We start from the raw sequence: 15,236 nt of genomic DNA on the forward strand, positions 1-15,236 counted from the left end.
AATCTGAGGTGGTTGTATTACATCTATGGTGACATTCAACTTGGATTTATAGAATACAGCTACCCCACCCCCCTTCCTGGAAGCACGATCCAGCCTGTGTATGTTGTACCCAGGTGGTAACACTTCATTGTCTGTAGTGTTAGGTTTTAACCAGGTTTCAGATAAACAGAGAATCTCAGGGGAGTGGACATAGATTCATAGGTTAGTACTAGGCTAACTACCCTTGCAAGCCATTGTAAGCCTAGCCTTGTGAGACTCAAACCCTGCACCTTGTGTTTGTAAGGCAAACACCTTAACCATTAGGCCACCCTCCCAACATCCAGAAGTGCATGCAATTCATGTATCTTGTTATTAATGCTTCTAATATTGAGATGACAGGCTAGGAGAGAGTTAGTAGGCCATATTAATTGTAGGTTTGTAGCTTAGATTGCAAGTAGATGTGGTATGTGTATCTGAAGTGGGTGGGCCAGGGTTGGGGTGAATATCAACACCAAGTATTAGGTTAAGTCTATACTTGGTGATGAACTTCAGGAATTTGTTTATTAGTTTGTGGTAGTGTTTGGATCTAGAGCTAATGTGCCTGGGTTGAGATGTTGGTAGACTGAACAAGATGTTGGATAGGACCTGGTACTGTAAGTATGGTTGAAGGTGGGAGGATTTACAGCTGGGGTGATAGTATGGCCTTTTGGGACTTGAAATCCCATGAGAAACTGGTTTTCATACAAGGTAAGGAGGTATGGTGCGAACAAGAGGGGTAGTAAAGAGGAGTATATCATTATTTGTGATTCAGCTAGTGAGTTAAGGAACTGTTTTATCTGGTGATGCAACACCAGAAGATTAGAGTGGTGAGGTAAAGGTACTGGAAGGGGGATGGGAGAATGCCAGATGAAAGCTAATAGGTGCTATTAAAATGTAGGTAGAAGAATGGGGGTGGGAGGAATTATCCCAGATGAAAGCAGATAGCATCTAGAAAGTGGGGGAGTGGCTATAGTAAAAACACCTCCTTTCACCACCAAACAAAGCAAATATTCGAAAGCGATGACCAAGGCAGGATGAGAATAATTCCAGTTTATTGCACCACAAATTAACGTAAACACCATTAAATACACTTGAATGAACGCATTCACATAATCAGCGTTTTCGTCCAAAGGGACTTCATCAGATGAAATGCCATACTACGTTAAATAGGTCCTTTTATATAAAAACACCTTATGTAACATCCAATCATTATTCATTCACATTATGAACCTACAAATCAACATTCTTGTTTGTAGGTTCATAATGTGAATGAATAATGATTGGATGTTACATAAGGTGTTTTTATATAAAAGGACCTATTTAAACGTATGGCATTCATCTGATGAAGTCCCTGAACGCTGATTATGTGAATGCGTTCATTCAAGTGTATTTAATCGTGTTTACGTTAATTTGTGGTGCAATAAACTGGAATTATTCTCATCCTGCCTTGGAGTGGCTATAGTACTTTAAATTTAGAGGTACTGGTGGTGGGAGGAAATTGGGGGCAGGGAGGGGAGCGAAGAGAGCCCAAGCGTAGTGAGGGCGAACAAGGCGGGGCTATTGCAGTTTACAAGGTTTCCTAAGGTGTCCTAAAGCTATAAGGTAAGTATTATAGCTCTTAATGTAAGAGTCAGTTTACTTAAGTTAAAGGGGAAGGAGACAAACACTCAAGTAGAAAAAAGAGCCCTATGGCTGACCAAAATGGTGACCTGCTTAATTACACGTACTGTAAGTGAAAGCTTAACATATGCTTTTTGTGTGCAACCTACTCTGCTTCAGTGCTGAGAGAAACTGATTTTCTTATGGTGACCAGTTGCAGTCCTGTAGACTCTGTTTTGTAGGTAAATGTAGAGTTTAACTAGGAAAAGAGAAAATCAGAGATTCCAGGGTAAGCATGAAGGCAACAGCAGGCAGTTATTTTATAATAATACATTCAGAAAGGTTTGAGGGTGTGTGGGGGTGGGGGGTAAAGTAGCACACTTCAGAATGAACTAAGATTTATAGCTAAGAAACCTAAGCAAGAGAGCAATGCAGTAAATAAACACTTGCCAGATTTTAAAGATATACCAGAAAAACTAAAACAATATTTTTTGTTTAGAAAGGTTTTGTGTGGCACTTTATTTTCTGGGCTGCAGCTATAGCCACTGTACTTCATATTCTCCCATAATGGGTTCCCATTGTACATTCGAGGATTAGAAGTCACATCCTGGGAAATGTAAAAATGCATCTGCAATTAGCTGTAAATGTACACAAAATTGGAAATTACTGTGCATTTTTAATGTGGGCCATTGATTTTTGCAGCTTGCTGTTCTTTCTCAGGAATCACACTTGATATTTTGCAGTTTGGAAGTTGCTCTATTGAGTCTCAACCCTTCAATAGGGGACCCACTGCAATGTGGCACAGTTAAAATCAAATAGTTAAAAGATTTTAATTTTAAAATGTGGGACTTCTAGGGAGGTGGTCCTTTTCCTTTTATTATTGATTCAGCTCTGGTATTTGCTTTAAGTATGTTAATTAGAAGGCATTCAGTGCACCAAATGCAAAATGACACGAGCACTTTATTTGCTTTTTTTTTCTTTTTTATTGCTAAATCACAATCAAGATGAAAGTCCAGTAAAAAAAAAAAAATAGAGGTCTGCACAATTTTCAAAATAGTTTTCTGTTATTAGTTAGAAACAGCAATTTAATCCTTAGGAAAAAGTCCCTCTCTAAATCTGTCGTGTACTAGCTTAGTGCTTATGACCGGAACTGTTAGCGGTCAATCAACATGCCTGAGTAACATAAGCATAAATGTTTTATCCATGGTCAAAGTAGTTTCATCATGCATTTAAAGCCTGAGGATCAATGAATGCTAGCCATGGGTAAATCCTGCATTTTCCAAACACACGCGCACACGCACACACGCACACATGCGCACACACATGCACACACATGCACACTTGCACATGCACACACACACACACACACACACACACACACACACACACACACACACACACACACGTTTATTGTTATTATACAATGCCAATATTTAAGAATGAAATTGTTACCTTTTTTAAATAATGTCATTGTATGACTGGAATTCAGATTACCTCCACCACCTCCGATGTTCTGTCCATGTATCTGGCATGTAGAAGCTGGTACTTACATAGAGTATCAATCAAATATTGGAGTGAAGATTCCGGAGCTACTCGTTTCCTCAGTCCATCCCTATCATATGTCTTTGTGTATGTTTTCTTGCTGTTTTGGTCCTATTAATTCCTATAATTTGCTCACTAGGAGCTTGTATTACTGGAAGAGTAAGAATAGAAAATATGGATGTATGATATGGAGGGAGGGTTCCTGTTAATTTTTTGGGGTGCTTGTTTTCTTTTAATTATTTATTTTATTTATTTGAACTTTGTTTAACAGGAAAGTCCAACTGGGACAATATCCATTTTCAGTGGAGGCCTGGGAATAAAACCTCCACATTGACATAATATGGTAATAGTTAAATAAAGTTATTACAAAACCTGATACAGAGGAATGATTAACTAAGTAAAGAATTCATCTTCAGCTCATAGAGTGTGAACCTATACATCTTGTTCTTCTTTTTTTGGCTTTTCCCGGTTAGGGGTCACCACAGCAGAACTCCGGCCCGCTAATGATTGGCAGTAGATTTTTATGGTGCCGAGGTGCCAGCCCGGCGCCCAACTTTCAGCGATGGCACGCCCATTCACGCATGTCTTTCAGACGCCACTTGACCATGGGGAGGACATGCAGACTCCATACAGAAGGCACTCCAGCCGAGAATTGAATGGGAGAACCTCTTGCTGTGAGGCAACAATGCTACCGCTGCACCACTGCAGCTTTAAAGTGTGAACCTATACATACAAACTGCAAATATCTAGACAGCTATCTTTTTAGGTATATTATCTGGTTTTGGTAAATGGAGTTCTGACAGTAATACAAGATCCAAACATAGTACCTTTTTGAGGAAGGCACTGCAGAACTCTACTGTTGACTCCTTGATATATCAATGTCTTGATTTGTTCACGTGCACACAGACAACATTCATGTACACACAGACACACACACATATATATAGTATTTATTTATTTTATTTATATGTATTTACCATGGTAGACCACTGATCCAAAACAAGATCAGTTACAGGTTCAGCCTAGGTTATACATTTAAACAGACTACAACATGTACAAAAAAAAATAATTGGCAAACAATGTATATTTATAGTTACAAAAGAATAGAAATAAAAATAATGGGGAGGAGGAAGGCGAGGAATTCAGAATAGTACCAAGTGGATTAGGAAGGGCCAGTAGAGGGGCAAAAGATGAGAGCGGACTAAATAGTGTGGATGAGAGATGTAGTTAACCCAGACCATAGCTGAAAATGAGTGAGTCTGTGGCAGGAGGGTGCACTTGAATTGGCAGTAAGGTTTACAGTGTGGAAGGTACTGAACTAGATGACATGCCCTTTGGATAGAGAGTTGCATTCATTCTGTTTATCGATTGAATTGTGGCCTGAACAGGGAGTAGTTAGTGTGCTCATTTTACTAAATCAATATCCCTGAATTATTACAAATAAAAATAAATGCATCAGCAAATATCTAATCTGTTCTATTATTATTACTTTTATTTCAGGATACAGGTAATTCAACAGGAACAGCTATGTTAAATAAAAGTTCAGAAAATGTGACTGCAGTACAGGCTTATACTTATAAAGGCTCAACTGAAATGGCAGTTACATCCCAGACTATCCCATCATTGTCTTCGTCTAGCCTGCCGTTCACCGGGGGACGTATGCAGGGTGCTGTTACCGAATCTTACTCCATGTCTGATGGATCTAGCATGACATTATCTTCTAGTGTGCTGACATCATTTCAAACATTTGCACCCAAAGCATCTGTAACCTTTCGTTTGAATGACAATGTTCAGACTCAGTCCTTCTTAGGCTTTACAAGTGAACAATCAACTGCTTTAAATGAAAATGCCACAAAGGAAACAATGAGCTCTTCAACACCTGTTCAACATTCTACTGAACCTTACACAACCCTATGGACCGACATTTGGAAAGGCAGATCATACACTACAACTAGCATGCCAAATGGAATGCTAAGTCCCTCCCTGCTGACTTCTTCAATGAAAACTCCAGCAAACAACTCTTCAAATACCACTGAAGGTAAGTAAGACACAGGAAACAGCAATGATATGCTTGAAAAGCAGTGCATATGTTTTTCCATGCCTCTGTTCTAGAAAAGATTTACAAGACATGGAAAGGTTTCAAGTGGAATTTTACCCTGGGAGCCAAATTTCTATGAAATGGTCTTTCTGATGTTCATGAGTATATGCCCTGCAAATCAGATTGCCTAGAAATGACACTACTGATATGGTTGGTTTATACACTTTCTTTGCAATGTTATTGTAACTAATTTGTTGCTTTGCAAGGAATGCATTTCTCTCACGTAAAGTTATTTCATTTAATCCTGTGACAAAGTTTCTCATTTACTGTAATCCTACTGCCATTTACTATTACAGAATTTACAAAAACTCTAATACCTATAGAGAAAAAAATCTGTGTTGGTCTTTATGAAATAAAATGAAAAATGAAAGCTAATAAACAACTTTGCCTTTGTAAAATGTGAGGCAGATAATTCCTTTTTTAGGTCTGCAGCGGGCAAGTAAAAGTAATGATAAACGAGGTTCATATTACTACTGAGGGGACAGACATTTTGTTTTAAGCCCAGTTTTCATCCCTATGCTGTATACGTTTATAAAAAATGCTGCTTCTATATACACACAGATACTTCTGTGCAGGGAATAATACCTTATGTATGTCATGGCTGGAAGTACAATATTTCCATATCACCACACTTGTTACCCATGCAGTGGAACATATGGAAGTTACAGTCTGAAAGTGATGGCTATTGTCACTCATCTGGTCAGCACAAAACAGTCGAACAGTTGTGGATTCGGTTCAAATAGCTTTATTATATACAAACACATCTAGATTGAGGCTTAGTAACTTAAACGTAAATAAACTTATAAACAGACTACCACACTCATACAAGTTCACACTCAGGCTGTTCTCTCTAAATGGCACTGCTGCCTGCACATGCTCACTATTTATATACACATCCCTACACTTGGAAATGCTTCTTAAAGTTACAACACATGCTCTGTTCTACATCCTCCCTCTTTGAGAAATATCTCATACATCAGTGACAACATTGATTGCCATACAGTTGTACAGAAATGATCCTTTGACATGCAGTTATACAAAAGTCAATACGCATAAAACAATTATGTCCAGGTTGCTATGTATTTCACACTGGGCCTAGAAATACAACCAAAGTGTACGACATAAAAATTAGAACTAGATCTAGCAACAGAGACTGTCTTTACTGAATGTTCTGCTTTGGGGACATCTGGGACATCATCAGGAATGGGGATAAGTAATGAGAAATGTTCTGTGACAGGAACATTGTCTGGGTTACTCTGAGATCTAGAGTGTGTATCACAGGTACAATGATGCGATGTTGATTCTGACACAGGTAGAAGATGCCTGCGATTTCTCCTGTATTCTATACCCTCAAATTTCATCAAATAGGATCTCAGCTTGGTACAGATACCTGTCACTTGACCAATCCGATCAAAGCCTTTTGCCGGTTGCATCCTCACTGTCTCTCCTTTCTCCAGTGGATGAAGAAATCTGATCATTTTGTCATAGCTGGACTTCTAAAAAGATCTCTTTCTAAACATATGGGGTTTGATTGCTGTGTTGCTTTTAGCATTAGGAACCAACAAGCTGGAACTGATAGGCAAGGTTGTTTTAGTTTGCCTAGATAGAAGTGTCTGAGCAGGCGAGGCAAGTAGGTTGTCATAGGGTATATTCCTCAGACTGAGAAAATGCAAAAATATATCGGTATTGTCACACTTTGACCTCTCAAGCAATTGGTTTGCACTCTGTACTGCACGTTCAGTCAAGCCGTTTGATTGTGGGTATTCTGGACTGCTAGAAATATGGATAAAGTCCCACTCTTTTGCAAATTTCTGAAATAATTGACTGGTAAACTGGGTACCATTGTCAAAGATAACTCTATGTTGACTACCTTGGACTGAGAAATGATGTTTCAACTAAATAATAACAGTGCTAGACAGTAGGTTAGGTAGCAAATCAAGTCTACCAGCACTAAGTAATGCTGACTGTTCCACTCAAAGATGTCAGTAGCTACTGTTGAACAGAGTAGTTCAGGAATTTGACTTAGCTGAAATGGCTGTTTTTGCAAATGCATAGTAGTACTGTTGCATACTGAACAAGATGAAAGCACTTTATCAATGTATTTTGACAGAGAAGGCCAAAATACTAGTCCTCTCATCCTTCTTTTGGTAGATTCAGAACCTGGGTGGCCACAATGCAAAATATGAATGTATTCACATTATAAGGGAGTAGGAACAACAACTTTAGGACCTTTGAAAATGATACCATCTTCTATCAACATTTCATCTCGGTATGAAGTGGTTGAGGTTTTGTAAAATTGAATCAGTCATTGTATGATCTCTCAGCTCATCTAGTCTCATGGGAGAAAAATTATGCACTTCCATGACATCGAAGTCAAAATTCTCTGCATTGAGTTGTTCCATAGTATTTCTGGGTGATCTAGATAAGATATCAGCCAGATAAAGAAGTTTGCCCTTTCTGTAGACCATTTTGAAGTTGTATTTTTGTAATCTGAGCATCATTCTTTGTAGTCTTGCTGGAGGTGTATGTATAGGCTCCTTTAAAGGAACTAATGGCTGATGATCAGTCTCAATCTGGACAGCTCAACCATAAATATAATCATGAAACGTAGAACATGAAAACACGATAGCCAAAACTTCCTTTTCAATCGGAGTATATTGCAATTGAGTTTGGGCAAGAGTTCGAGATGCCTAGTCAACAGGTCTGCTCTCCTGGAGAATAACTGTACCAAGACCAGACTTTGAAGCATCACAGGAAAGAATTACTGGTTTATGGACATCATAGTATCTCAGTGTAAGTCTGGTAATTCTCTGCTTGAGGTTATCAAATGCTCTCTGTTGCTGTTCCAACCATGGCCAGGCAACATTTTTGTGTGTCAGCTCTCTCAAAGGTGCTGATAATTCACTGAAGTCAGGCATAAACTTGCCCAAATAGTTAATCATACCAAGGAAACACTGTAAGGCTTGGCTATTGTCTGGAGCCAGCATCTCAAGAATGGTTGCTTGTTTGGATGGGTTGGGTCATAAGCCAGTACTAGTGAATAAATTACCTAGATATGTGGCTTCTGGAAGTCTGAATTTGCACTTCAGAGGATTGAGCTTCAAGTTCACTTTATGCACTCTGTCCAGAACTTTCCTGACGTTTTTGTCATGCTTTGCTTCTCCATTGCCCCCAACCAGTAAATCATCCACAATAATGGCAAATTGATAACATGAAAAAATTTGCTCCATTGCACACTGAAAGACTTCATTTGCAGAAGTTATACCAAAAGGCATCCTGAGGAATCTGTATCTACCAAATGCAGTACTGAATGTAGTCAGTAGTGAAAATTTGCAATCAAGCATCACTTGCCAAAATGAACTCTTTGCATCCAAGACAGAAAAAAAAAACATCTGCATTTGGCATAGATGATAAGGTCTCTTTATTTAAGTCTCTTGGGTCAGTGCATATTCTGTGTTCATCCAAGCTCTTTTTATGAGCAGTTACAATGGAAGACACCCACTCAGTTGGTTCTGTGATTAGAAAAAGCACACCTTGCTGTACCACCTTATCCAACTGGACCTTGAATTTATTCTTCATAGCTATTAGAACTTTCCTTGCTGATCTGACCACTGGACTGACCTCTGGGTCTATTTTCATGGAGTACACAACTAGAAGTTTGCCTAACCTGTCATCAAAAACATCAGCATACTTTGAAAACATAGCATAAGTGAAGCTGGAATTAGGACATGTGCTAACATGATGGACTTCTTTGGTAAAAGAAAGCAGTTTGATTCTCAAACTGTCTCTAAGGCCTAATAATGATTGCACAGGTCTTCAGACTACATAGAACTGCAAGGTGTAACTGTTCCCCAGCCAAATGGCATGAAAACATTACTGAGCCTTTGGTTTGAATCTCTTCACATCCATAAGCAACAAGCTTTGCACAATTAGTCAAATTAAAGTTGCTCACCAGCTCTCACTTTAGCAAATGTTTCTGCTGACATAACATTACACTTTGAATCAGTGTTTACTTTGAGGTCTGTGGGTTTACCATTAATCAGGAAAGTACAGAACACTTTGTTCTTTGCCAGAAAATCTACTATATTAACCTTTTCACCAATCGCTAATACACCATCTACATAGAAAGTAGGGTTGCAAATCTCTACATGATCAACTTGTTGCTTTTTTGAGTGACCTTTCTTTATAACTGAATGAGCCTTGCTTGATGTGCAAAACTTTTGAAAGTGGTTCCATTTTTTACACTTGTGGCATTGCTAACCAAATGCCAAGCACTTCTCTCTTTCAGACTCACTGCACTGATCATGTCCATTTAGCTGAGCTAGTCTTAGAACTTGCTGTAAAGTTATGGGTTCTTCTGGGAAGACCCACAGGGGCTGCAGATGCCATTTGCTTAAGCTTATTTCTGCTGTCCACATGCTACATGCTGTCTACATTTGCTCTAGAGTCTGCTGAAACCATGATTTTATCATTTGCAAGCATAGTTGTGTGCCTCTCTGTAAGCTCATGGATTTGATAAATCTCTATAGCTTTGCTCAATGTTATATCACTGTCACAAAGCAAAATCTTTCTCATTGCATCATTAACACCACAGATAAGCCCATCCTTTATTAATTTGTCTTTCAAGAGACTAAATCTGGATGTCTTAGCTTTATTTCTCAGGTCACTGATATAAGCTGCAAAAGTTTCTCCTGGCTTTTGGTCTCTTGTATGAAATAGGTGCCTCTCTAATGTAACATTTGTTTGGCAGTTATTCAGTTCTCTAAATTTACTCTTCAGGCACTCAGAGTCCTCTCTTGATTCAGCCGGTAAAACAATATGGTGGTTTTCCCCCTCTCCTGCATATACTGCTGGTGCATACACAAATTAATGGTCTCTTTCAATGGCCTCAGACCCTGCTAAGTTTAGCAAAATAAATGCCTTTGTGTATATATCTTTGTCTGAAAAAGCTGCTTGTATAAAAATTAGGTATTCCTGCTCAAGTACTCTCCAATTCTCTGCAAAACTATGGTCAAATAAAGTAGACTGGATTTGTGAAATGCCTCTGCCATATCAACACACACTAGGGAAGGCCCTTGAAATTATGTACAAACATACAAATATATCCATATATATATATGTCAGAAATTTATGCCAGAATTGTAACTATGCCCAATAGCACAACAAGCCTTTGAAACAACTTTGCAAAATATATCTCCGTAGCAGAAGAACACACTGGAAATCACTGTACTTTGTGAAACCACCCTTTATCAGTGTAAGAATCACTTCAAAATTATTGCATTTTGCAAATAAACCGTATACAGCATAAGAAGCTCCGAGTAAGAAACACTTCAAAATGACTGCACTTGCGAATGAAATGTATACAGCACACAATAAACTTTTAAAAATGGCTGTACTTTGCAATGTAAAAAAACACTGAAATGGCGACACTCTGTACAAATGTACACAGCACAAGAAACTTTTTGAAATGGCTGTATTCTGACTGCACTTTGTGAAATAATTGCACTTTGCACACAGTAAACTCTTTGGAATAAATGGACTGTAATAAAGCACACACTGCAAACACTTTGCACATTCTGAGATTCTTCAAACAACTCTAGTTATGCTTTGAAGAGCTTCGGTCAATGAGAAATAGTAGCTCATGCCAAAACACGGTTGTTTAGTAAGAAACATGCAGTCACCTTGCTTTTCTATACTGATTTTGCCCTTTTATTGTACTCATTATGCCCATTTGAATTCATTTCATGCCCATTATACTTTTCTTGTGCTTATTTTACTCTAAATATACTTGTTTTACTTTAAATATGCTTGTTGTGCAAACCTAAGGGAACTTTGAACACCATATGAGCTTTTCTGATAATTTTCTTATCAAATATCATGTTTTTTTTTTAATTATATTATTTAATATATTTAAATTTAAAATTATAAAAAATATTTTGTTTAATTATCAAGGCGTTTTGTGCTTTTTGTTTGATTAATTATACGTCTTTGTGCTATTTGTTTGATTAGTAATACATCTTGTGCCTTATGAATTTGTCATATCATCTTCTTTACAAGATAAATCATTTGTGCAAGCTCTGGTTACCTGAAGTTTGTTTCTGGCCTTTTTTTAATTGTTTGAGCACTGTATTCACCCAGCCTGCTCAATATGCTTTCACCGTCCACTCTGCACCTCGTGGCTTGAAGAAGTTGCATTCAGATCCCAGTTCTGACACCATGTCAATTGTCTAGTCAGGACAAAACAGATAAACAACTGTGGGTTTGGTTCAAGCAGCTTTATTATATACAAACACATCTGGATTGAGGCTTAGTAACTTAAACTTAAATAAACTTATAAACAGGCAGACTACCATACTCATACATGTTAACACTCTGGCTGCTCTCTCAAAATGGGACTGCTGCCTGCACATGCTCACTATTTATATGCACATGCCTACACTTGGAAATGCTTCTTAAAGTTACAACACACGCTCTGTTCTACAGCTATGTTATATGTATTCAAAAGTAATTTGTCAGAATGTTGCTGTAGAAGAATAAAGTATTCATCCTTTTGAATCTCTAATAAGCAAATCAGTGACTAAAGAGGGACACTTCACTGATTCATTCTACTAAATTCCTTGTTTTGAAAAACAAGTATTGCATATTTTCTGACTTTGTTTTACTTGAATTCATTTTCTTTACTCTCTGTTATTTATCTTTTGCTTACTTGTGTTTTCGAGACAAACTGGTGGCACTAACCACAGTACAAATGTAAAGGTGCTTAGATTGAGCATTGTAAATAAAAAAAATCTAAGACTAAGCAAGGAGTGTTACAAAACAAGGACTAGCAGTCAGTGACATACACAATAGCCTACATTTGCAGTAAAAAAAATGTTTTTGTGCCGCATTAATTCAATATAAATATGATTTTAATCTGCTCAGCTAGTTCCCTTTTCCATGTTAAACTTTCTTAGCATAGAAGAATGGCTCAGAGAAATGTGACTTCTATTAAATGCCAATAAAACAAAACTACTTTTTATTAGCTCAGAGCAAATTTGCATAATCTCAACAAATAACACTATAATTACTCCATCGCATAGAGGGATAAGGCCCTGACTAAATCGCAGATGACCCAAGATCCAATAGCAACTTGGAAGCCTGTAGCAGCTGATAGGGGAGGATGGCAGTAAGCAGCTACTGCCTCTCTCCCATCTTGGGGGACAGGCTGGGAGTGGTGAATCTGGCTTGCCACAGGGGTGGCACATAATGGAAGCTCTAGGTGTCTACACCATTGAGCACCATGTTTACCGAGCCTGCACTGAGCCAATGCAAAACCCTAAAGGGCAGCCACAATAGAGCTCAGAAAAGCCACCACTCCAATGGGGAGGGGTAGACTGCCCTACACAACCATCAATTTGGGCATCTCTCCCTACCAGTTGACTCTTTCCTTGAGCAGCTGAGATCTTAGAGAATTCACAGGCTTGCACAAATTAACTGTAGGCCTCTGCCCTACCTGGGTATCTCTGGCAACTACAGAATGAATGGTTTAACTGTATGCTGGTAAAGGAGACAATATAACTCTGCAGTTGAACAAGTTAGCAAACTTCATGGAGTGATCAAAGATCATAAATTACCCTTCATTAGTCCCATTAACTAGTTTACCTCAACAATCAATAAAAAGCTACTTGTATTTTACAAATCTAAACCTAAGTGAGACCTCACTTTAAAACACAACTCAAGCACTACTCCTACCATCTCAATCTACTTTTTGCCTATACTTCTTCTTCTTCTTTTGGCTTTTCCCGGTTAGGGGTCGCCACAGCAGATCACCTGTCTGCTCATGATTGGCAGTGGAGTTTTATGGTGTTGAGTTACCAGCACGGCGCCTAACCTTCCACAGAAGGCATACACATGCACACACTCACACCTAGGGCCAATTTAGAGTGTCCAATCCACCTACAGCATGTCTTTAGGATGTGGGAGGAAATTGGAGCACCCGGAAGAAACCCATGCGACCACAGGGAGGACATGCATACTCCACACAGAAGGCACCCCAGCCGAGGATCGAACCGGAGAACCTCTTGCTGTGAGCCAGCAATGCTAACCGCTGCACCACCGTGGCTGCCCTACTTTTTGCCGATACTAACATTCCTAAAACTCATCTACACAAATTTTAAGAAACATATTACAGTGCTTGCAAATCTACAGCAAATGTAGCAAATAAAATGTATCATTCTTTCGATATACAAAAAAATGGTAACTTAACCTACTCATAAATAAATTAAATCATGTCCACAAAATACTATACAGACCTAATAAATGTCCACCTCTGTCTACTGTAGTGGATAAATATATCCCACTAGAAATTTGTGTTTGCAAACTCTCAACCTCCTAAAACTGTGTAAATCATAATGGTGACTCATTCTGCTGTGTTTACATAGTCAAACTATGGAGCTCTGGTCTCATTTCTTATGTCTGGAGGGCAATCACCATAGCTTTTTTATATTACTACTGTTAAATTCTCACATTTTAAACAATGACAGGCACATATACAATGGAAAAGAAAACAGTAGTGCTATCTTCATTGTTTCCATGCATTTTGTATGTAGATAGATTTTATTTTAAACATTCATTCCTAGGCAATGCAAGTTACTCAGTTTCCTGCCCTCCCTTGCACTTCATACCTCCTGAACATTATAATGGATGAACTGTTTCCAAAAATTCCATTTTTATAAGTACTTTGCTCCCTCCCTTTTCTAAAGTTGCCACCTCCAGTTCTTTTATCTATCCATTATCTGCTCATCTGCAACCCCTTATTTTTCATTTTTGCACATGGGAATGGGATATTACTTCAACAGTGATAATCACTTAGAGCCAATGTTCACACAATCAGGTGGCTAGCCCTGCTGATTTTGTTCTCTTTTACAGTATTCATTACTTCATTTGCAGTTGGTTTAGACTTTTCATTTTCTATGGATTCATTTTTGGTAGCCGATAACATACTATACCCAGGCAATTCAAAAGCTTTTGGTCCTCCAACATTTCTAACAAGGTACTCTGTAGGGCATTTTTAAAATCTGCCATCTCATTACATTCACAAAAATATGTTCCCAATTGCCCCTTTCTTTCTCAACACACCTGCAATATTTGCTATCTACCTGGAGTTTGTGTGGGTATAAATAAATATTCTAAGTGTATATAACATTTCAATAATTTAACTGTAGCTTTTATCTCTTGATATCATCAGATGTATTCTGAGGTAACTCATTTGTGGAAGCACACGTAAGAGTGCGTAATGTTGCCATGTGCTTATCTTCAGGAATGTTGCTCCCATGAAAAATGGTTAATTTCCCTCTATATATGCATGTGATGATACCATAATTGAGTTGCATCCATCACTTCTTCCACCCTAGGCATTTTACTGCTGCATAGATACTTTAGTTAAGTCATCATCACTTTCTTTTGTAGTACTGCGATAAAAAAAGCACACAAAGATGATAACAATTTGAAATGACAGGCCCCGCTAGGCTGACTCCCAAAACACAGACAGAATGGTCAAATAAAAGGCACTTACAAATACTAAATCTGAGGTGCCCATTTCTTGGAATACTCCTTTTTCTCTGAGGAATACCTCTCAACCTCTTAGAGCAAGAAATCATGACAAAGCCTATATTAATAAGGGGGCAGAGGCACCAAAACAGACACAGATGCTAAATATTGCTTTTTTAAACGTGGAAAACTGTTAAAATAACAGGTTTTGTGTTAGTATGCATTTTCTGAATGACATGAAGTCAAAAACTCAAATATCTGACATTATTTAGTGCTTTTGATCCTTGGTAATTTGCTACAAAACCACAGAATTTAAGAGGAGCAGATGCAAAAATTTAGACAATTCAGAGGCATGAAATATGGCAATGCTGGAGTTGGTATATATAAGTTTGGGATTTTGGGGAACTTGCTTCACTGCAAAAAAGAAGTTTAAAGTAGAAGAGTGACGTTC

General features: G+C 38.2%; 1 protein-coding gene across 1 annotated transcript in view; it reads left to right on the plus strand.

Annotated features, from left to right (window-relative positions):
- PTPRQ (protein tyrosine phosphatase receptor type Q) overlaps positions 1 to 15,236 on the plus strand; it is a 4,272,575-nt gene that overhangs the window by 1,151,312 nt on the left and 3,106,027 nt on the right. The window contains exon 10 of the mRNA XM_044087226.1: positions 4,660 to 5,197. Within this exon, the coding sequence (XP_043943161.1) occupies positions 4,660 to 5,197 (538 nt within the window). The remainder of the gene's footprint in view (positions 1 to 4,659; positions 5,198 to 15,236) is intronic.

This window comes from Protopterus annectens, chromosome 11.part0, assembly GCF_019279795.1.
Source record: "Protopterus annectens isolate FY-2018-M chromosome 11.part0, PAN1.0, whole genome shotgun sequence".
Taxonomy (NCBI): domain Eukaryota; kingdom Metazoa; phylum Chordata; order Ceratodontiformes; family Protopteridae; genus Protopterus; species Protopterus annectens.